We start from the raw sequence: 24,068 nt of genomic DNA, 5'->3' as shown, positions 1-24,068 counted from the left end.
GTGTGTGTGTGTGTGTGTGTGTGTGTGTGTGTGTGTTTGTGTGAATGAGAAGACTGAATGAGAAGCTCTTTGTAAAACTGCTGAAGTTGTGAATGTGAGATTGTGTATTATTATCTTGTTTGGTAGCTTTGGTTTTGAGAATTTTTCACTAAAATTAAGAATTAAATAAAGAGTGTAAGAAAAATTGACAAGCTGGTTTTGAGTTTATTTGACTCAATACAATGCATGAGCTGAATTTTTTTTACCACTTATTTCAAAAGAATACTCACTTTTTTAGAAGGACTGAATATCTCACTTCAACAAATCTTCTAACTGTCCTTGCAGATAAATTGACTTGTTTCTAGTCTTCATCTTTGCAAATCAAGCTTTTATTTCTTGCATTTGTGTAACCATCCTGCTCCCTCTGATTTCCCCACAGAACCCTGATATTGTGCTCGTCCACTATTTGAATGTTCCAGCGATCGAGGATTGTGGGAAACCATGTGGACCTATTCTGTGTTCCATCAATACAGACAAGAAAGAGTGGGCCAAGTGGACCAAGGAGGAACTGATCGGCCAGCTCAAACCCATGTGTGAGTTGAGGAATTTTGAAGCAGGGCAGCTTGTTTGACGGAAACACGTACACTTTTAAAATTTAAAATGACTTCTTTACAAACAAGGAAATAGCTTTTTAATCATGTCATGCAGAAGAGCAGCCTCATTGGGCAGCTTTTTGTGTCCATTAATCTCAAAATGAACAACAGTAGTCCATGTGTGAGAACTTGAGTAATACTGTTTTGGGCTATGCATGCATTAGCTTTTATTCATAGCCTTTAATATGAGCAGAGGCTGTAACAGCAAATTAGGCCTTAATAGTCTCTATGCACACCTGCATGTGCATGCATGGAAAGACTACTGGCAGCTGTTTTTGCCTGATTATTTATGTTCCAGTCCTATTATCTTATAGCTGGTACACTAAGTGCCCTCAGCACCTCAGTCAGAGAACATCTTTGGCTAGTATTCCTGCAATTTTAAATGAGTGCTTGTGCTCTTCCTGGAGCTGTCTCTTACTTGGAGGTCGAAGTTCAGCTCTTCCCCTAGACCTCTGGCACCACTCCGGCCAGACTGAGAGAGTACATCTCCCCTCTGGTCCATGAAGGAAGTCAAAGCAGAGGAGGGCAGCAAGCTGGTTATTGATTCATTTTAGTGCGTGGGAGCAAGAATGTCTGACTCACCAGAAATCCCCCTTCACCCCTTATCTGGCTCTTTCTGTCTCTCTCCCCCCTCAGTGGATTGATCTCTGTTGTTAATCAGCTTTACTAATGCTCTGTGAGTTGCATTATGTGTTTTTATGAGTCTCTCGACCTGCTCAAAGATCGAGGCAATGTTTTGGAAAAAAAAAAAAGTCAGGGTTTGTCTGCTGATGATAATAGCCAAAAGGGGACCTTGTGGGGGCATTGAAAATCTTTCAGAGAGCTGTTAAGATACCTTTAACAACCACACTCTGATTCGGGCGTATCTGGCAGGGGCCAGCAGAGCTGTGACTGATATTCCAATGGCCAATTATTGGTGATGTGGCTAGGTAAAGAGGAAGGTGTCAGCAGCTTTACAAGCACACACACACACACACACGTGCTGCCTGCATACTGAATAGGCAGTCCAGGCCATCATCACTGGGGTCTAGGCTGTATTGTTACCCTCATCACAGCATTAGTTTTAGGTCATTTTAACATAAAGCCTTACCTCAGGACAGTCGCTGAGCAACAACAGCCTACTGTATTCATTACATCTGTGGCTTAATGTAAAAATCAAGCACCATTTGCAGTAATGCGTAAAGTCATTAACTTTGGGAGTTGTTGGGACAAAGAGAGTGAGTGTGAGATGCCTTCTAGCTGCCAGGCTACACGAGGGGCTACATAAAGAGCAAAAAAAAATCCCTCTCCTTCTTTCTGTCTCTGCTTTCTGTCTTTCTTCTCCTGGAGCACAAGACATGTCAACATGAACTCAATGATAGAGCAACATTGCCATCTAGTGGCCATGTGAGATAGCAACCTTAATCTCAACGCAGGGAGCAGAAGCCAAAACTTGTGATGAAGTTGGCCTCTGTGAATCATGCTTTATTTATATCATAAATTAGCTCCCCAAATATAGTCATTTTTCTATTTTGTTGTGTTTGTTTCAAGATGTTGGGTTCAAATGTGTGTGTAGTTTTAAGACTCCCCCTTCGTATATAACAGAACGTAGCAGAACTTATGCGTGCCGTTTAGGTTGTATAGTGAAACTATCGGGACAAAATGCATGGGTAACCAGCTGAACAATTTTATTTTCTCACTTTATCAGGAATGTACAAAATCTAAATTTAAACTTTAGGGTTTGAGCATCAAATGCAAAGCGCAAAATTTCCACAGTACACATTTCAGTGTTTTCATGTCTGGCTTATGTTTGGAAATTGTTCTTATTTTCTTTCTTAGAAACCGATGATGGTTCCAATTTCACAAGCTGAATTTTGTCAGCACACTCTTAGTTTTAAATCAAATCGTTATTTTTTCCAAATCAATGCCAATTTTTCCAAAATAATTGCCCCCCTTTGTCTTGCTCTTCCCTTTTTGTTGTGCTTTTCACAAAATTTCACTGCACAAACCATTTGACATGTCTAATGATACAAAAAAACAACAACAAAGGAAAAATGTGGATTTCATGGATCAGTTGAGCTTATTTTGTCTCTCCACAACAAAACACACACACACACATTCTTGCTCTCAGTCACAAAACCTTTCACATGCACGAATGCTCACACACAGTAGTTCAAATATAAGCCCTGTGAAACATGGCCTTGTCTGACCTCGTCATCCTTAACACCCCGCGGTGTTTGATGAGAAAGAGAAGTAGCAAGAAGATAGGGGGGACTGAGGGTGGGGGTAAGAGAGGGGCATCGCTACACAGTCACGCTACAGTTCCATAGACAAGGCAGCCAGCTTGATTCACTCTTTTGGTCTAATGCAATAAACACGCAGCACTCTGCAGCTATGCCCCAAGCCTGCTGACAGATAGCGCATGAGCAGTTTTAACAAACACTCAGACAGACAGAAGGCTTGTCTCCAGGCTAGACAGACAGGGCCAGAGTAGAACAGACCAAGGCAAGACAGACAGCACTGGCCATCATATAAACTGTTGTACTCTGCTGTCCCATATAATGTCCAGTGGTGCAGAGACAACCGAGTGGGAGATGCCCAGCATCAACTGCTTTTGTCATTAGGCCTGTATGATGCTGCTCATGACAGGATCCAATCATCAGAATGATCATATGAATAGGTCGCCGTTTGGTGCCTGGGCTGTTGCTTCCACTGGGATTAAACCTAGTGGCAGTGCTCCTGTCATGTCTGCTTTATAATATAACCCTCAGTGAGAAGAGCAGACAGGCAGACACGGTGGTAACTGTACGTCAACAACTCAGAGCCTTCAGGGGTGACACCCGTCTAGATGAACAGGGCTGTGGCAATCTGGCATGAGGGATCAGGGCAGAGGGGAAACAAGATTGTTTGGACAAATAGGATAGGCATGGCGCTGCATGGCGGATGTAAGTTGTTGCATTACGCTCTCACTCTTGCTCTGTCACCCTCTCTGAGTTTGATCATCAGCACAGACATTCGTCTGTCCTGAAGCTTCCATGTTGCTTTGCTATGGACGGAAATTCACGACACCATTTTGCCTTGTTATCTTTATTAGCATCATTTCATTAGTACTATTTTGTATATTTACATAATACAAAGTCAAGAGGTTAAAGTGGTTTAACCTCCAAACACAATTTGTGCAATAATTGTAATAACGTTAGCTGAAACTTGCCCCTCACATTTGTTATCTGCTTTTTTTCCTTTTTTCTCTCTTTTTTTTTTTAGCTCACCCACAGTAGATTAATGGCTGAATAAATCTGACTTTATTATACATCAAACTGAATCCTATTCATGTTTCTATAACCTGCCACAGTTAGTTTTCTGTGGAGCGTATGATCTTAGCTTGATCACTACAGCTCTGCTGACATCTGCTGGTGACCAGCCTGTAATCTACCAAAGGAATGTAGAGCTTTCAAGTTTGATCCTTATCACAGTCATGCAATCATGTTTCCCAGCTTTTTTCACTTCAATTTAACTAGCTCTGTCTTTAATCTCCATTACCCTCACCCTCTTACGCTGTTTCCATCTCCTTTTATCTCAAGTGCAAACAGACATGCACTAAGCAAATCCTCAGCTTTTTTCATACATGCTCTGAACCTCATTCTCTTTATGTATCTCACTTGCATATTTAACCAAAGGAGGTACTAGAGTGTAGAGAACTTGAATTAAAGCTGGCTTGATTTTGTTTGATAGTCTAAATATGCCTCACTTCTGAAATATTACCTTTTTCCCCAGTTGAGAGCCTGAGCTCTGCAGCACTCAGTGATGTCTCCTACCACCTTACAGCCACTGAAACCACTATCTGTCTCATCAGAAGTGGTGGCTGCTTGACAAGTGGAGCGATGAAAAGTATTAGGAGGTGCTAGTGAGGTGTGACTGAGGCAAGCGAGTGGAGCCTTACAGGAGAAAACCTCCCTTTTTCCCTTGGTGCAGCAGCCGATCCGGCAGCAGCAGATTGGTGATGTTCTTTCCCAGAAGCTTTTCCCGTCAGAACAGAGTCATAGGTCAGGGTAAGGGTGGCGAGTGGAAAGATTGAGCTTGCTGTCACCTTCATCAGCACTCACAGAGGAGACGCCATGGAGTAGCAGCGGGCATATAGGAGAAAAAGAAACAAAACAAAAACAAGCAGTCCAATACAAAAGGCTTGACATTATGTTGAAGTGATACGAGGGGAAAGCAACCGATCAATGCTGCACTAAGAAAGGAAACAGGGGGTTTAGGGTAAGGGGGCAAATTTAGAGCTGTTTCAGTCTAATGGGGAAGAAATGATAGAGACTGAACAAATAATCAAAGGTACTGCCATTTAGATTCTTTATTGAAACTAGTCTGTCTGAGTCCGTGGATTGTTTTATCTTTAGGGAAAACCAGAAATACTAACTGTTTTTATGTGGAAACTTTTTTTGGGAGAGGTGACCAGCATGAGGTGTTCTAGTAGGTAGACAGGGAGGGCAGTGGGTGGGGCGGGGGGTTGGCGTGGCTGGTGGTCTGTTGGGCTGGCTGACATCTCTGTCTCCTCCTCTCTCCCGGCAGTTCATGGCATCAAGTGGACTTGCAGCAATGGGAACAGCAGCTCTGGCTTCTCAGTGGAGCAGCTAGTGCAACAGATTCTGGACAGCCACCAAACTAAGCCACCTCCCCGGACTCACAACTGCCTCTGCACGGGCACCCTGGGTAAGGGCTAGTGGGTGGGAAGGAGTTTATTCTATAAAAGAGAGAACTCAAAAATTTAGCGAGAGGACATAAAGATAATGTTTAGTATGTTGTAAATCAGAGAAGGTTGTTCTTTTATGGGTTGGTGATTTAATAGTGAAATCAAATGTAGGGCCCTATTATCTTTTAAAGTTCCTAATATCTGTGTCAGGGGCATATCTGAAATAGCCTTGCGCTTTTCAAATTTTATGCTAATCTCAATAGCATATTTTCAGCTGTGTTATTTCACTGACTTTTTTAATCAGAAAAAGAATGTAGAGAGTGAAGGTTTTCTAATTTAGAGAACAAATTACTCTAAGTAACCCCCACTTCCATTGTTATTTTTAAGATAACAAGGCGTGCAGAGCGTCCCATACACTTACATCGCCTTATGCCTATGAGAGGATTTATCACATGAAGAAGATTATGTTGCACAAAATTATAAATACAAAAACAAACTAATAATCCATCTTTGCCTCAGTTCATTGAATAGTAGATTTGCCTAATTTTTAAGCACTTGGAAATCAATAGAATAAATTTGCCTGTTTTACTCCCTCACACAGCTAAATCCCAAACCTCTTTTGCTCTGTTTGCCCTTGTATAGGTGCAGGAAGCAGTGTGCACCACAAATGCAACAGTGCCAAACACCGCATTATCTCCCCAAAAGTGGACCCCCGCTCAGGGGGATACAGCAGTGCCCACTCAGAGGTACAGAACAACGATGTGTCTGAGGGGAAAACAGAGCACAGTGCCCATGGTGGAGGAAAAAGCTCTGGGGGAGGGACTGGAGGGGGTAGCACCAGGGAGAAACGCAATGGAAAAGTCCACAAGCCTGTCCTGCTACACCAGAACAGCACAGAGGTGTCATCTACAAACCAGGTTGAGGTCCCCGACACCACTCAGAACTCACCTGTCTCTATCAGCAGCGGCCTCAACAGCGATCCGGACATGGCTGATAGCCCTGTGGTGACAGGGATGAGTCATGTGGCCTCTGTCATGTCTGGCCTGTCTCAGAGTGTCTTTATGTCTGAGGTCCCTGGAGACCCTGTCTACAGCATGTCTCCTACTGGGGGTCCAAATACTCACCTCATGGGTGCAGATGCCACTTCACAGGGCCTGGTGCTGTCTGTGACCTCTGATCGTCACAAATTTGCTTTCCCCAGTGGAGGTGTAGGAGAACCTGGAACTACCACTGCAGGAGACAGTCTTTCCATGTTGTCTACAGCTGGGGTGTCTGAGGAACTGGTGCTCTCCAGCAGTCTGGACTCGGGAACCATCAAGATCCCAGAAACTACTATGAACTTTGATCCCGACTGCTTCCTGAACAACCCCAAACAAGGCCAGACCTATGGAGGCAGCGCAATGAAGACAGAGGGAAACTCCTCCTCCACCTCGTCTTCCTCTGGTGGCAGTGCTAGCACCAATGGCAGTCTACAACGCTCCCCCACCATGCCAGATAATACCTACACTTTCAACTCAGCTCTCATAAAGAACATCAAAACAGAAGATACATCATTTGAGCAGCAGCTGGCCAAGGAGAGTGGCTACCAGGTGGGGGCAGTAGTGAACTGTGGGAGTGGCGTATCTGTGTCATCTGGTGCTGGTTCAGGTCAGGGCAGCCTCAGTCTGACAGCCACAGGCTCCCTGCTTCCATCTGGAGGTGGTTTGAGTCCCAGCACTACCTTGGAGCAAATGGATTTCAGTGCCATCGATGCCAAGCAAGACTATACGTCCAGCACTACCACAGTGAGCTATGGTCAAGCCATGTCCAGTCCTCACATGCAACATCAGAATCGTTCCCCCAGCTTCTTCCTCCAGGATGCATCTCAGACCAGCCAGACTCAGCAGGGGAGGCCCAGCATGGGCCAGAAAACACATTTGATGGAGCACAACTCCCATGACTCTGGAGCTTATATGGGGTTACAAGTTGTAAAAACAGACTCACCTGGCAGTAATGGCCACCTTCATCACCACCATCAGACCCATCAGACCCAGCACAGAACCAACTGCAATGGAGGCTCACCCACAGAAGGGCCTGGCCAGGCTGGCTCTCTCCAGCTGCTACAATACCAGGGGGCCTTTCCTGGGCTGGGCACTGAGCACGAGGAGGTGGTTGGTCTAGAGCAACCTGGGAATGTGAATTCAGCTCAGACTGGAGCCACCGAGAATGGAGCTGAAAATCTGCTCAAAGCTGGTGATCACATCCAGGGATGTGGGGCAGGAAATGGAGAGAGAGGAGGAACAGAACGTTACCTGCAGCAGGCTTCAGATGGCGGCGATGGAGGGACAGGAGGTGCGGGTGAAGGGGTAGCAATTCATAATGGAAACAACACCAGTGATAGCAACAACCACCCCCAACAGCAACAGCAGCTGCAGCCTCTTCTCCAAGGCACGGGCATGGTGCAGGGACTCTACAATGCTGTAGGAACCCACCAGGGTCTGGGTGGAGCAGCCAGTAACGGAGGAGCTGGAGGGACAGGCATGGAGATAAGTCTGGATCACTTTGATATCTCTTTTGGAAACCAGTTTTCTGACCTCATTAATGACTTCATCTCTGTGGATGGTAGTGGAACAGCCATGTCAGCTGGAGGGACCTTATATGCTCACCAGCTTGTCACATCTCACAACTCAGATAACCAGACCACAGCTGGTGGGCCCCCACAGCAGGGCCAGGAAGATGGAGGAGCCAGGGGCTCTGGTTACAGCCCCTCAGAGCTCTGCCTCCAACCCTGCTGCAGCCCCCAGTCTTTAAGTGGAGGGGCCAGTGCAGGAGGAGGCACAGGAGAGACCGGCTCATTGTCCTACATGAATGTAGCAGAGGTGGTTTCTGCAGCTGTAGCCCAGGGTGCTCTGGGGATGCTTCAGGCTACAGGCCGTCTTTTCATGGTCACTGACTACTCGCCTGAGTGGTCCTACCCTGAGGTGAGTTTTTTTCTTTTTGGTCATTTATATACCAGCCTAATTGTTGAAAGAGATTAGAAGGACTCACAATAGCCATATTTGTAATAGTCACTTCTGCACAAGAACACTCTAACATTTTTAGAGTAGCCCACTCATCTAAAGTGCTGTCTGAGGTGTTGTTTTTTTTATACAAAAAATTTAGAAAATTAAAAAATACAATGTTAGGTATGTAAATTAATAATTGACTGAGGATTGATTATTAGAAAAAATGAATGTAATTTATTGAATCTGAGTAACAAGCTATTTGGTGATTTGACTCCTATAAAGGAACATGGCAAAGCTGATATGGTAGAAGGTGGGACAGTACCCCTGGAGTCCATATGCTGGTGATGGTGAAAATAAAGCAGACATAGACTTGAAAGAAGCTCTCTGAATGACCAGAAAGAGGTGGAGATATGGAGCAAATGGGACATGAATGAGAATCTGGAAACAAAAATGCAGAACAGCACTGAGATTTAAAACACAGGCAACAGAAGCTGATTGGCTCACATAAGGCAGGTAAAAAATGTTGAGTTTTGAATGTTTGGCAAAGAAACCAAAAGAATAGAACAGCAGTCCAAATGCACAGGAATTCAGACAGGACAGTGAACAGAGACGCTTCTTATTTAACTTAAGCAGACGCTTCATATAAGAATAGGCTATCCTTATAAATACCCATTAGATTGACAAATTTATTGTTTAAATTGTATATTTTTGGGGGCCTGTTCATCACGTTCACTTCAAACTAAATTATCTGAATTATCCACAGCAAGATCTGGCCAGCACAACAACTAATGTGAAATCATAGCAAACCAAAGGTTTTATGTCAGAAAGTTGAATAGCTGTAAAGCAACACACATGATAACATGACAAATATAACAACAGTAACAATAGTAAAAAATGAAGTTGTCAAATTTTAATTAAACACTCACATGCATTATATTAGAAAAGACTTTGCTGTCTTTGCTGATGCAGACCCATAGAAAACAAAAGTCCTATTATCTATGTGTTATTCCTCCAACATACTCCAAAAAAACAACAGCAAAACATACTCTGACCTTTTCTGTGACCCATAATAAAAAACAGTATTATATAGTACAAGCTAAGCTCTGTGTGACTGAAACTAAATGGAATTTTCTATGCAGAATTAATAAAGGAGTTAATATAACCAAATAACGATCCTGGAAAATATGACAACCAGTTTCATCATATTAAATTTATGTAATACTTTGTTTTATTTATACATTTTATAAATAAATTGCACATAACAGCTTTCACGTGCATCTTTAATGTATCCCCTATTTGTATCCCAATAGTAGATTTTACCACAAGAAAATGAAAATGAAATACGAAAATCAGAAAATGTACATTAAAGTTTTTCTGATCTGCAAACAAGGAATGATAGATATCTCTATAAATACATAGATTTATTGCTGTTTCAGACATGTCTGTAAATGGCTAAATTTAAATAATTACTTGATACAGATGTGGTCAAAAGTTTAGATACATTAATTATGAGCATGAAGGCCATGATAATTTTGAGCTTTTAATTATTTCTTTGAACAGTTTTACAGGGTGGAATGACTGTACAGCATACATCCTTAATTACTTTAAAAAACAAGAATTGGTTGAATTGGTGCAGTTTTAAAACACAAAGTGTCAAAAATATGCATATAGCTTCAAAGGTATACATACATACCCACTAATATTTAATTAAATGTCCCTTAGTTAGTAGTACTTACACCAGATGCTTTTGGTTGCCATGAAAAAGCATAATTCTGGCTGGATATTTAACCACTTTTCTTGGAGGAATTTGTAGAGTTCATTTGAATTAGTTGGTTTCCTTGCACAGACCCAGGTTTTAAGCATACTTAATGGCCTATTTCTAAACAACTGCAGATTTCAGTTTAAACAATTGTACTTATGCACAAGTTAGAATTTGTTAGGATGTTCAGGAATAACCCAGGAACCAACAAGGCTCATGTGTCAGTGTGACTGTCCACAGTGAAGCAAGTTTATCATGACTGTGGATTTAGAGGGTGCAATCACAATGCATCCTACAGCGACAAGAGGTGTGGTAGAGGAGTAGAACTGAGGCTTTCATACATAAGAACGCTATACAGAATGTTAAGTATGGTGTAAGGAGTCTAGGGCTGTTTTGCTATGGTACGTTAAAATAATCAAGAAGGAAGACAACTTCCAAATTCTTCAACTTCACCTCAACTGAACAGCTACATGATTGAAACAGGACAATGATCCCAAACACACATCAGAACTGGTTTTGGAATGAATAAAGCAAGCTAAGTCTGTGCTTTTAGGGAAATCAGCCAATTTAACCTCCTAGGACCTGGCGTCCACATATGTGGACATCACATTTTGGGACGTCTAGACCAAAATACTTAATTTTTCTCTACAAGGGCCTGATATCCACTTACGAGGACATTATACTGCCACTGTTCTATCAAAATTTGGAACAAATGTCCTCATATGTGGATCTCATTTTTCTCAAAAACAAAAATTAGCTTAAAAAAAAAAAATCAGGTAATTCTTCATTTTTACATTCTTTAGGTCCCAATCAACCCAAATAGCAAAGAAAAATAAAAAATGCATGCCATGAAAGAGTTCGGGTCTTAGGAGGTTAAATGAACTCTACCAGTTCTGCCAGGAAAAGTGGTCAAATATGCAGCCATAGTCTTGCCAGAAGCTTTTTGACGACTACCAAAAGTGTCTGGTCGGGGTGCAACTTGCCAAGAGACATTTCACCAAATACTAGTGTAGTTTTATGTATATATTTAAACCTGCATGTATACCACTGACCCTGTGTCGATTAGAGAAAATCCAAAATAAAGTCAAACCTATGCACACAATTCTTGATTTTATTTTCAACTTACCGTGATGCAAGTGATGAGCGTATGTAAACTTTGACCACAACTGTGTTTTTCTGTTATAAAACTAACATAATTAGAATTAAGACATTATGTCAGCTTTTTGTTTGTTTGTTTGTTTTTTACTAAAGAAGGAAATATCAAGGTTTATAGAGCCACATCACATCTCTAAAATCAAGGGAAGTGAATGAAGAAAGGATTGGATGATTGCAAAAAGTAATGTAATAACTGATAATAATCGATTGATTAAATATGTTTTAATATGTTTTTTTATTGAGTAGGCAATATGGTAATAGGAAAGCGCTTTCCATTATCACCTAGTAATTACAGTCACGCAAGACAGAGTGGTATGATTAGCATTAGTGTTGAGGACTAAGCATTTGTACTGCTTAAATTCCAAATATATATCAGAAAGTACTGAAAACTAGTAAGTAAAAGTAAGTTTATACCCATAATCGCATAATCGCATGATTATGAGTATACACATACCAATACCCACTTAATTTCATGCAGCTTTCATGAAATTAGCCTCTAACGTTGTCTTCTAAAATAGTTTTTTAAAGTAAGTTTAAAAAAAAATTAAATATAGATTAAACAAAAATAGCTGCATCCATCCTCATGAATTGACCAAAGATATGCACACTAATATTTACTTTTCTTATTTGCGCAAATCATGAGGTCATGATTATCCAATGACTCTGTGCTGTTAATCTTTAGTTATTTCTGTCAGCAGCAATGGTCTACTTCAGCCTCTGGAGGGCAGCAACATACTTAAACTCAGTGTGGGTTTTTTAATATGTATTTTTAAGAAAATTGGTGTGGGAGGGCGAAATGACAGCTATCCACATGGTGGCAGCAGAGATTAGTGTTAGGATTGTGTTTGCTTTACCTTGGTGTCATTCTCATCTTTCCACTCTAGGTGGCAGAATAACAATATATATGATATTCAGTAATCAGGAACGCCGACTTTGAATGTCTTATGAGTTTACCCATTTGTCTTGTTTTTTCAGGGTGGAGTTAAGGTGCTGATCACTGGGCCATGGCAAGAGGCCACCTCAAATTACAGCTGTTTGTTTGACCAGATCTCAGTTCCAGCTTCTCTTATCCAGCCAGGGGTACTGCGTTGTTACTGCCCAGGTAAGACAGGAGAAAGCTTACATATATACATATAATATATATAATATTTCTTTGGTAAAGGGGCAGTATCATCATATGATTCATGAACCAAAAACAAACAAAACAAATGGTCTGTGTTTTTTTTACTTTTTGGCTAATTTATGAATAAAATATCACTTTTTCATTTTACTGTGATTCATTTTACAATTTTGTAGTGAACTCAACAATGCTAAGTGAGCCACTGTTTACCTCTGCTGTTTTCTCTTTCATTTTGATATTTACTGTATGACAACAGTTGCATTGTAAGATGATCCCTAAGTGTTATTTTCGTTTACACTGAGAGAAGAAACCCATGGAAAGTTGAACTCATAAGCAAATCTGTCACATAACCGTGACACCTGTGTGTATTTTATATGCCCGGATGTCTCATTCCTTTCACCCTCTCCAGCTCATGATACAGGTCTGGTGACGCTACAGGTGGCTGTCAGTAACCAGATCATCTCTAATTCAGTGGTGTTTGAGTATAAGGCCCGCGCACTTCCTTCACTGCCATCATCTCAGCACGACTGGCTTTCTTTGGATGGTACGTTTCCTCTTGTATTGTCTTTGGCTCGTTTATGATGACTGCATCTGTTGCTTTTCACATTTTGCTTTCTGTTTTCTTCACTCTATCATTTTGTTACATAATCCCTCCCCATTTTTACTTATTCTATTTGAGCACCGTCCACTATGACTTTAATACTTTTGTCAGTTTTGATTAATGGTTCATCAAGCAGCTCAAATCATTTCTTTTTCTTGGCTTTTAACAATTTATTCACTACCTACACATTTATTTTCTTTAACTCACTGGAGCCAAACAACTGTGCAGGAAATTCATTGTGATTTCACACAAATTGAATCCAGATACTCATAACTGTTATATACGGTATTTTCACAGAGCTATTGGCATTTTAAGTGACATATTTTTGGTTGTTCTTAAACGTTTTATTTTTACATGTATCATGCTGGATCAATATTCCCCTTGGAATCAAATCAGGGTGTGATTAACACCGTTTTTAGAGCTTGTACTTGAGAATAACATGCAGGTTATTTGATCTTTGAAGGTAAATGTCACCAAAAATCTCCGTATTGGCTGCTTTTAATCATTATTTCAGCTATTGCATAATCTTTAGAATCTTACTGTTCCTGGTTTTGAAAACGTAACTTTACTGGCAATAAAGTTGTATGGTAATTTGATATTTTAGTAGCTCAGCTACAGTTCCTGAGTGATTAGGGATTATTTTATTGTTTGTTTGTTTGCCTTTGCTATACAAATTTAACTAAAATGAATTATAAGTCTCTACTGTTGTAATTGGCATAATGTTTATATATTCATTGATATATAAAGTTTTTTTAATAGCCTTTTTGATTGTGCTTTCATACTGCTCAGTACCATTTTGATTTTACTGTGTCTGTCATGCTAAGAAAACTGGAGTTCAACATTTCCACTTTGACTTTGTAGTCTGCCTATCTGATATGCAAATTAAACACCACAACAGATGTGTCAGGGCACATTTTATTTTAAGGTCAGCTGGGTGACAAAATACTGTCTACATTGTCTCATCTTGTCTATATTAAATTTGGCCACTAATGAGGCTATTTGTTTAAACCTTAACAGCAATGTACTTAAAGTCCAGATGCCCTCTTTTCAAGCTCCTTAGACTACATGACCTGGATGACTGATAACCTACACAGACTTAAAAAACAATGTGAATTCAGTAATAAATTTGGGTTTGTTTTTATAAGCGTTTGCAAAAGATGGTCAATTGTGAATGCTATGTGTGAGCTCCTTGCAGAAAACAGGACTTTTGAGCACCATGTAACTAAAACTGCTGCAGGGATGACAAATTTTCATTCTGTTTAAAGTTCAGTCCAGTCTGTGAGTCAGAAGACCTGCTGTACAGTAAGAGTATTTACCAGATTGTAATGAGTATGTGAGTCATTTATGTTTGTTTGTGCATGTGTCTGCTGGGAGAAGTATTGCTGCAGTGGTTGAGCATTGACAGGATAAAGTAGGGCATGGTGAAGCACAGGCTCACAGGACAGCTGCAATGCAGACGGCCCTTGAGGGAGTGGGAGTGAGCTGGCAGCTCCCATACATGGCAGAACCAGTGAATCCCTCCGCCATTCATACCCTACTGCCTCACTGGCCCATTCACAGAACCAGTTAAGGAGGAGCTGACTGTCTCAGAGAAAACACAGCCCACCCTATTACCTTACTTAAATTAACCCCTTTCTTGTCTTTATTTAGTGGTTGTCTGTAGTCGATTTTTAAAGAGGACAAAGAAATGAGCACTGGGTGCACTGGAATTTTCAGTTTTTGGTTGGATGTCATCTTTTTAGCTTCCTTGCATGATCGATCATTCCTTTTAGAAATTAGTAGAGCGATTAAGCTCATGCAGAACAAAGCATTTGTGTCATGCAGCATGTACAGTACACCTTAGTGGTCGTCGTTCCATGTGTCCAAATCATATATGACCGTTTCTGTGCGTACCTCACTGTGGCAGGGAGCGGGGAGAGAAAAGGAAAGGATTGTTTGTGCCATTCGCTGTTGGTTACTCCAAGGAAATGTTGTGCTATGAATTAGTGTTCAAGACTGAGCCGATGCTTTTGGCGAAAGCCTGTGTGACAAAGAGCTGCGGGGTCTGTGTGGACAGCGACTTTGACGCAAAGCGCACTTTAACATCCACGAGGGTTAACGTGAAGATTTTTAAGAAATGTTTTACATTTGTCTAACATCGTTCTCCTCTACAATCACATTAAAGAAAATCCATCACACTTTTAGCAACTTATTTCAGAAGTAGGGCAGCGTTTAATTATGTGCGCTCATCACTTGTCCGGTGTCGTGAAGCGCAACAGAGTAAACAAGAAGCGCTGCGCATATACGCGAAACAGTAATAACTAGACACGCTTTGTTACCCACTTTCCAAACGTTAATGTGGTAAGATTTATTTTTCATTGTGCAGCTTGGGGGTGAGTCGCCTGATTAACTAGAACTGCTATAGGCTGCTGCCATTAGCATACGTGCCATACGTGCAGCATTTTGTCTGAATACGCAGCGGTGTGCTGTACAGCGTTCTGAGTTTGTTCTCCCGTGGAAGACTAACTGTGCTATGATGTGCTAATGGCACAGCTGCCTGCCTGCCTTGATTTGTCATAATGCAGAGTGGGGGAAGGGGCGCGCTTTTCTCTGCAGCACTGCAGGTACGGAGCCATGGGCAGGACAGAAAAGCTGTCGGAGATGCAGAACTCTCGTCGTCGCCCCACTAAAGTCCCTGAGCTCAGACCCCACGAACCGAGCCGGAAGAGGTTCGCTAGGCACAGACAAAATTACAGCCCCGCATAGCAGCACCTAGTGACTGTTAGTGTTTAAGGGAGCGTATTGACAGTACTGACTCTGAGCCCGACTACACCGGCAAGACAAACGGCAGATCGTGTACACACAATGCAGGAACGGAGAAGTGGGCGTGTTTGGGTAAACATGGTAAACTGTAGTTTGAGACGGCAGTTAGGGTTGGGAGAAGGCGAAACCCGACCGGATTTGGAGTATTGCGCGGACTCGTCTATATCTGCTTAAATCTTATTATTATTATTATTATTATTATTATTATTATTGGGAAATATAATAATAACAGTAATAATAATAATAATAAGAGGAGCAAGATTTTATGCGCAGGATCGCGGCGCGCGCAAGAGGCGACAAGCGGGAATTAGGGCGTCTGTTTACCGGCGGCACGTGCGCACAACGTTTCCTCGCTGTGGTATTTGTCATTTTACTGCAGGCTGGGATAGCAAAGGCTACTAGAAACACTAGGAAAGTGTGCATGTGTTTGAGGTGAAACAAGTGTAGAGGAGGAGGAGGGGGCTATTAGAGGAAGAAGAGTAGTGAGTGGTCTCTCTCTCCCCCCTCTCTCTCCCCACGTCGCTCTCTTCCCTCACTTTGTTCTATTGTTGACGAGTGCACTGTTGAGATTGAGATTCAGTCTACACCAAGGATTTATGAATATTTTTTTTATTTTTTTTATTCCTCCGTGTTACACCATGCAGTAGCCTGACTGCCAGACTGTCGGGGCAAAACTGCAGTTTGAGTGAAATGCAGCTTTGGTTGGACTTCTTTGGGTCAGGATGCCAGTGAATGATACCTGCATTTCCTAAAAAGACAAAGGGGCTGTATTTTTTGGCTTTGAGGTGGACTTTACCAATGGAAAATAAAATAGAAGGTTAGAAGTGTTAAGCTCAACCTTTGGCTGTAGTGCTGTGCTGTGTTGTGGTTGTGATGTGTTTGGGCTGCTTTTTTATATTCTGTACATTTCTTGTGTTTGCCCGAAGAAGTTCCACGTTTCTTTGAACACCCCGCATGCAGAGTTATTGTATGTCACTGTGGTCATCGGTGTGTGTGCTGTAACAGAGTTTTACAGAAACTCCCTATTTTGGCCACATGCTTCCAGGTGTTTCATGCATTTGTGCCTCATTGCAGGGCACTGGAGAGTTGACGCTAATAGTAGCCAACTCCTGACTCACGACTTGTGCTTGGACATGTTAGACAACTCCAGACACCTTCAGAGACAGTAACAGCATTTGCTTTTGCTCACATTTTGAGGAACAAGGGAAGTTAAGTAGTAGCAGTGACTGTTTTCCAAGCCCTGATGCTTTAAGCATACATGGGCTTTCAGTTTGCACTCTTTCCTGACAGTTTTAGTCAGTTATGTCTGAACTGTGGGATCATTGTGTTTTAAACTGGTACAAGCACTGTTTCGTGAGTTAGGCTGTTAAACACGGTGTAGTTGCTTTAGTCTAGCGCATTAATGGGGTTGTTGCATGTGTGAGTTCTGCTGAGGTTACCGGGGCCAGTGTGTAGCTGGTGAAAATCATTATTCTGATGTTTCACAATTTGAATTGCATTCAAAGACAATATCAACGCCATGGACACATGAACATACCTTACTACAGCAGCCTAGTCTATCATTCAGCACCACAGTTTAGGTGGACAGCGACTTCATTTAGTCTTCCAACTTTGCTGTAGCTTAGAGCTCTCCAGACTATTTAAACTGAGAGAATTCCAGGCATGGGGTACATTTATCGACCTGTTGCTCCTCTGTGAAGTTCCTGTTTTCAATGCATAGCACATTGTGCAGTGCCCAAACTTTATCCAATTTTAAAAAGCAGTGACAGATACAAGAAAAAAGTTGCAAAGTCTTAGGATGAGTCACCAAAGTGCTTTTTCATGTTTTACACAAGACCTTATGCATATGCATATAGTGTTAATATATTCCAGAAATTTTATTTCCCACTACAATTTTTTTCTTCATAACAAAAAAATGTTATGTTGTTTACAGTTTTAGAAAACTCATATTCACTGTTGCTTTAACACAAACATTGATTTTCTTGAATAAATGTGTTCTGAAAATCATGCTGAATAACTGCTTTTTTTTAGTAGGGAAACTAATGCATTTTTGAGGGCGCTCTAGTTTTTGGTGGTTTCTGGTTGGCAGCAGTAAGGACAGACTGAATCTTAGTATAAATGCACTAATCCATGTGTTAAGTATACCAGTGTTAGTGGGGAAGCTGAAGCTATGAGGCTGTAGCAGGAGTGGTAATTTAATTATTAGTTACTTTGTCAGGAGTTTGGTTCCTTTTATCATCAGTCTGTCTTATTATTATAAGTGTGGAACTATGAGTAAATATAAACAGTGATATTAAAGTAGCAAATGTTGTTTAATTCCTAATATTTTGCCCTGTAAACAGCAAAATTGGAGCAATTTTAATGCTAAACATTTTACTGCAGCCCTTGTACAGCAGGTGTACCTGTAGTATTAACGAAAAGAAGAATAGCATTAGCAGTTCTAGTAACAGGAGTGGTGTGGGAATGCTTACACCTGGAGGTGAGAGATCAGCAAGGACAAGCCATTTTAAACAGATAAGAATGTTTAACTAGAAACAGTCATTTTACCAGAGAACATAATTCCCGGGTGTTCATGTGCTTCAGTTCAAGTTGCACAAATAACTGGGAATGACCTCAATTAAGACACTTTCACTGTCATTGACTGTTATTGACTTTTCTATAACAATATAATTGCTGGAATGCTTTTTCTTAAAGCACTGACACTAAATTTAGTTAGTCTATGCCTGAGATATAGTGGGGAGATGTTAAAACAGTAACGCCTATCTAGTCTGATGCAATCCAGAATAACAGTTATGCAATGAGGTCTACCTCTGTGAAGCTTTCCATGTGTAGTTTCTTGTGATTGCCATCGTGTTCAGTAAAGTCTAGTTGTATTTTGAATCTGTACATTGTATTTTCCTGTAGGCTGCTTTATGTTATTAATGGATGAAACATTAGCAGTGATCTGTTAATTATTTATTTGTGTTTTTATCTAGTTGTGTTTTAAATTCCACGTTAAAATTGGTTGGTTTGGCTCTTTGTCAGCTTTATTTATAAATCATTAAGGATCACATGAATTTAAGTCTGCTCACTCTGCTGTCTGTCAACAGTTGTAACAGCTGACAGAAGACTTAACTATGACTTCAACTACAGTGTTGGATAAGGATTCAGGGAAAGTGCAGAACAGGCTGAGAGTCTCTGTTGAGTGCATTCAGCCAAACTCTGTTGTCTTACTATTAATGGAAAGCTTTGGAGAAGTCCTGTCCCTTGGGCTTTGGTGTTTCATAGCAGATTGATTTATCTTTGAAATTATTTCCCCCACTCATCTCTCATTTGCGTTTCTGCCTGCAGCGGATGTGTCAAGCAGTATGTAGTTGTTTATGCAAATAGGAACCTAATGAAATGTACTTGTTAGTGTATCAACTGAACATGTTGAAAAAAAAAATCAAACTATCCTGCTTTCCGAGACATAAAACCAATACTCTATCACTCTATTAGTGGGATAGCAGGTGACAGTAAATTTCAAGGGGTGTGCACTCTTGGCATTTTACCTCCATTGTGGCACAAAGTATCTATTCTTTGTCCAGACTGTACTCGTATTGACCTGTCTATATATCTGGATGAATGCCAGAATCCTGAGAGCTGTGTTGAAGCACTGTGACCTGAAAAATTAGTTTTTGTTTTAAGACACAGAATTGCCAGGGGATAATAATTGAAAATAATGCCATTGTTGTCAGCTGTTACTACTTGTAGTTTTTTATGTACTAAAGTACATAAAAAAGTAGAGTTTTATGTACTTTTATGTACAGGTATGCCAGTGATGTAGACTTCTGGTTACCTTCACTTTGGTATTTAGTCTTGAAATTAAAAGTGTGACATTAGAGCTTATCGGCTTGTCTGTGAAGAAATTCAACAGTTTTCTGCAACTGATGTATCCAAGAGGAACATTTGTTTACTTAAAGGAAATTCAAAAGTATATCTTACCCATCTGAGAGGTTTCAGTCAGTTGATTCAGCTTTTCATAGCAGTAAACACTTACATCTTAAGAACATTTAAACGTTAGATCACTCTGAAAGCTCATTTGTTGTTTTTGTACATTAGCCTTGTGACTGATTCATGAATTGGCCAGGGTATGCTCTGTCTCTCACTCTGCCCCATGGCCTTTTACAGGCTGAGGATTATAGCAGATGGATGGATTCTCAAATCCTAGTGCTAAAGTAACATAATCTTAAAAGCAAGCTTGTTTCTGTTGCTTTAAGTCTTATGCTTTGCACATTTAAAATGTATGTTATCACTCTTCTAACAGCAGTTTAAAGCAAGGCAAAAATATAGAACAAATCCGAAACCGGTCAATACACTAAGTCAAAGTAAAGTCTGTCTTTGATCAATGCATACCCATGTGTTCCAGCTGTGAGGGCTGTTGCCAGATGGCCTGGCTCCCTTGCTTTGCATGGGCACAAATACTAGCTCCTGTCAATCAGTTCACACAGAGACCTTGGGGGAGGCTAGCCTCTGGTCTTTCCACTGGGTTACATGTGAGAATCTGACTGGCTGCAGAGGGATAATGAGGTCCAGCATTTAAACTGAGCGGCACGAACAGAACCCTGAGTTAAAAAGTGAAAATTAAAGATCTCCTCCTGCAGTTTGTCCAAAGCTCACTAAATGAATAACCCTGTAAACCCTGTAGTATTATCTCAATAGGCACATTTTTCTTGAACTGTGTATTTTCGGTTCCAAGGGTGAAATAAAGGTTGTTTTAGTGTGAGCACAAACATTACGGTGCCTCCAAGACACTAAAGCTCTATTAATAGTCTTGCCCTCACCCTCGATATCTCTGACAAGCTGCTTTTCACTTGTCACCCTTCCCTGCCCTCTCATCTCCCTTCACCCTTGTCCTGTCCTTACTGTAATCTCCCCAGCTGTTTTATTCCTCCCTCAAGCCTGTTCTCACTTTCGTTGTGCTCCAGTGTGCCTCCATAAGCAGCCCTGTCCTTCCTTCCCACATGCCCGTGTATATCAAACTATCTCTTGAGGAGCTCCGCCATGTCCCAAAGATGAAATAGATTGAATTAGGCAGGACTTTGATGTTTTGTGGATTCAAACCCAGTGCAGATTTTACAGGTCTGCTGCTCTTTGCTTGTCTCTAAAGATGTGTCCTTTGAGAGAAGCTAATGCAAAGTCACAGTAGAGCCACATTGACACACAACTTTCATAACACACAAAGGGACACTGTAGACTCTGCAAAGATCAATTTTAACATGGAGAAAGTATACTACACTACTCTTGCAGTGCCTTTTATGAATAAAAGATACTTGAAACTGTCCTTGTGGAACAAGACAGCCACAGTCAAAGTCTGAAGTCTAGAAATGTATTGAGTGAGTACCGGTCCCAAAGTTGACCTGCTGTTCACCATTCTCATTGTTTAACAAGTAAAGAAACGATCACATCTAAAGACATTTAGTGTCTTTAGATTTTCCCATCCTCTTCAGGCATTCATCCCAAAGGTGATAGGTTTTCCTCTTAGTTCTAACAGGAGACAAGTCAGATCATCACTTGGCAGCAAATTCACTATAATTTCGAAAAACACTCTGTTGTGTTATGTAACGGACTGTAAAGGGAGAAAAAAGAAAAGGTTCACTCTAACCGTGTTAGCTAGAGTCATTAAAATAACTCTTATTGAATAACACTTAATATGGCACAGGATAACCAACACCAGAAATGAGTTTAGATGCATAGAAGTGTGAAACAGAGCATAAAAATGTATTCAGAAAAGTGAAGAGGTCTCTGTAGTTTTGTCATTTTTATCTCCAGTTTGGAAAGGAGAGGTTAGCCAGGGTCCAATTCCAGCAGGGGATTACAGTACCAATTTCTAATACGTCAAAAGAGAGAAAATCTGATTCACTCACAGAAACTTAACCTGGAGTTCTTGTCTTTATAGCTTTAAGTTTACACTTCAATAGACTAAACACCATTCATTCAAGTTCTCTAATAAAAAAGGTTGTCTGCCTGGTTTTTGTACCCAGTTATATTATAAAATAGCACGTCACAGTCTGCCCTAAATATGTGAGAGTGACCACGTCTGCTGCCACACACCGTCACAAGGGAGTAAACCAGCGAGAGGGAGGCCGTTAACAACGTCACCGTGTTGTTAAACTGCTGTTTGGCTGCTCACCTTCCCTGTCTCCTCCTTCTCCCCTCCCACTCGTGTCTACCCCCATCCTCCCTCTGCAGTGGACGTGCATCGCATTTGGAGCAGCAGGCAGCAGGTGGAGATGACATCATCTGCACTGCAGCACACTGCAGCACTGGGTCTGAACAAAGACATGTCAGCCCACTGCTAACTAACCCCCTCCCTCTCCATCTATCCATGTCTCTCCTAACATGTCAGACAGTAGCAAAAGGCAGAGCAGCCCCCTTACCAAGGAAGGTTATGGTGCTGTGACTTATCTCAACCCCTGACTCCCCCTTCTGACACAGCCACTCCAGAGTCCTGAACAGGCTTGTAACTATTAACCTTACTAGGCTCAACAAGCCCCCATGTGAATAGGTTGACATGGATCTCCAGTTTACATAGAGAATAGGTAAGCATAGACCCTAAAAATAAGCTCTGTTAAAACTCCTGTTTGATATGACTGTTCTGGTCACTGTTCACTTAGGTAGTCTGCAGCACACAGAGGAAAAAACGAAGACCTTATTGTTGTCCTTTCAGTTCATTATTCTCAGTGCAGTATAATGTCACTGCGAGCAGTCATTTACCATCTAGTGACATTCGTTTCTGTTCAGCGATAGGAGTTACTTGACCTCTTTTACAGTGGCTTATAGGAGGTCCCACTGTGACATTAGCTTTCAGTGGAGCCTTGAGCCATGACTGCCAAGATACCGTAAAACGCAAATGTCATCAGGTCGTGCTGTGAAGGCTTCCCACTTAGAGTCATTAGGTCCTTACCTATGGCATCAACACTGAGAGTAGGCCAAGTACACAAGAAAAAGAGGCAAACAATTTTTTCATTATTCGCCTCTCTCTCCATTTTTTTTGCCGGTGTACTGAGTCCTTCTCCTCCCCTTCATCAATAAGCCAATAGCACACAGGCAGACCATATACACACAGCCATGTTCCTGTCGCCTAGTTACCAGTCGGCAGCAGGTTGCCACAGAAACGGCCTCATAGTGGCTAAATGGGGAATGCTAATGCAGTCTTCTATACTCCCTGCTGCAGTGGGCTCTCTGTGCACATCCCAATCCACTGTCTGTACCCAACATGCTATGTTAGTGTGTGTGTGTGCGCGTGTGCATGTATGTGTGTACAAGCACTTGCTGTTAGTTGGCATGTAAGTTAGTGAGTTTTAGCAACGAGTGTGTCTTTTAATCTTGAAGTAACATATGGCACCAGGTTCCAATTCCAGTGTGTTGGCTTTTTATTAATAACTACTGAGATGCATTTTTTGCAGTGATCAAAACCAACCTGACAATATTACAGTCAGCTTAACTTTCCAATTACGCTCTGTTTTATCTTTTGGGTTTGCTTCAGTTTAAATAGTCCTTATAAGTCATTCGCTCTGTCCTTTCCTGTCTTAGCTCTTGAATTATACAGTGTGTTTCTGACATAGAAAGTATCTTGTTGCAAGCCTGAAAATATGCACAGGACAACCACGCCATAACAACCAGCCTGTATCAGAAACAGTCTCTAAAAAAGCCTGTAAACATTCTCAAGTCTAATGCACCTCTGTCCATTCAGATTTATGGGATATTTGTCTTTTAAAGGACTCTGTGCATGGGTGCAAGTTGTGATTGATTCTATACTGTCATTTTCTTAGTTCTCCTGCCATACAAGCTGATGGTAGAGGGGAAGGCTGGGACTTCAGGGCCATAATGGGCTATACTTAATCAGCTGTTGAATGTCAGCTGTACACTCCCCCCCCCCCTCCCCCCCGAGCTTGTCTGAATCCCTCTGAGGAAGAGTGGTTCAAATTTAAAATGGCCCTGCTCTCTGGCCAATCTTTCAACCTGTTTTAGTTTGCTGGAGTGGTGTTTGAGTGATGTGAGAAAGATGGCAGCAGGAGTTTAGTGATGGAAGCCATTAAGGAGTGATTGATAGGCTTTACAGATTATTTTAGTAAAGCCAATTGTTTTGATGAAGTGAATGATGGATGCACTTGTTTTCACTTACATTCCGGAGTGATAAATAATGATCCTAAGGTCTTGAATTATAGCTGAAAGTAATTACCTTTCCCTCAGCTTTACAGCACCTCAAAAGTAGGCATTAGTGCATTCGTTTTTAAATGGTTGATTGTATGCCTGACGATGATTAGCCCCAAGTCACTGCGACAGTTCTAGTGCTCCTCAGAGTAACATACTGGTGCAGCTGTG

General features: G+C 41.3%; 1 protein-coding gene across 11 annotated transcripts in view; it reads left to right on the top strand.

The window, feature by feature from the left end:
* The window catches only part of camta1a (calmodulin binding transcription activator 1a), a 281,386-nt gene that overhangs the window by 244,280 nt on the left and 13,038 nt on the right, over positions 1 to 24,068 (top strand). For 8 of the 11 annotated variants that reach the window (XM_014336280.2, XM_005930734.3, XM_042224288.1 and 5 more), the window contains 4 exons: positions 5,181 to 5,321; positions 5,944 to 8,261; positions 12,175 to 12,301; positions 12,729 to 12,863. In XM_014336280.2, coding sequence (XP_014191766.1) covers positions 5,181 to 5,321; positions 5,944 to 8,261; positions 12,175 to 12,301; positions 12,729 to 12,863 — 2,721 coding nt within the window. Of the gene's footprint in view, positions 1 to 159; positions 573 to 5,180; positions 5,322 to 5,943; positions 8,262 to 12,174; positions 12,302 to 12,728; positions 12,864 to 15,923; positions 16,540 to 24,068 lie in introns of those variants that run through there. The other 3 variants (XM_042224290.1, XM_042224291.1, XM_042224292.1) reach the window with 3 other exon arrangements.

This window comes from Haplochromis burtoni, unplaced genomic scaffold (genome assembly GCF_018398535.1).
Source record: "Haplochromis burtoni strain Fernald_Lab_line unplaced genomic scaffold, NCSU_Asbu1 Contig_134, whole genome shotgun sequence".
NCBI lineage: Eukaryota > Metazoa > Chordata > Actinopteri > Cichliformes > Cichlidae > Haplochromis > Haplochromis burtoni.
This window is presented reverse-complemented; position numbering and strand designations above follow the sequence as displayed.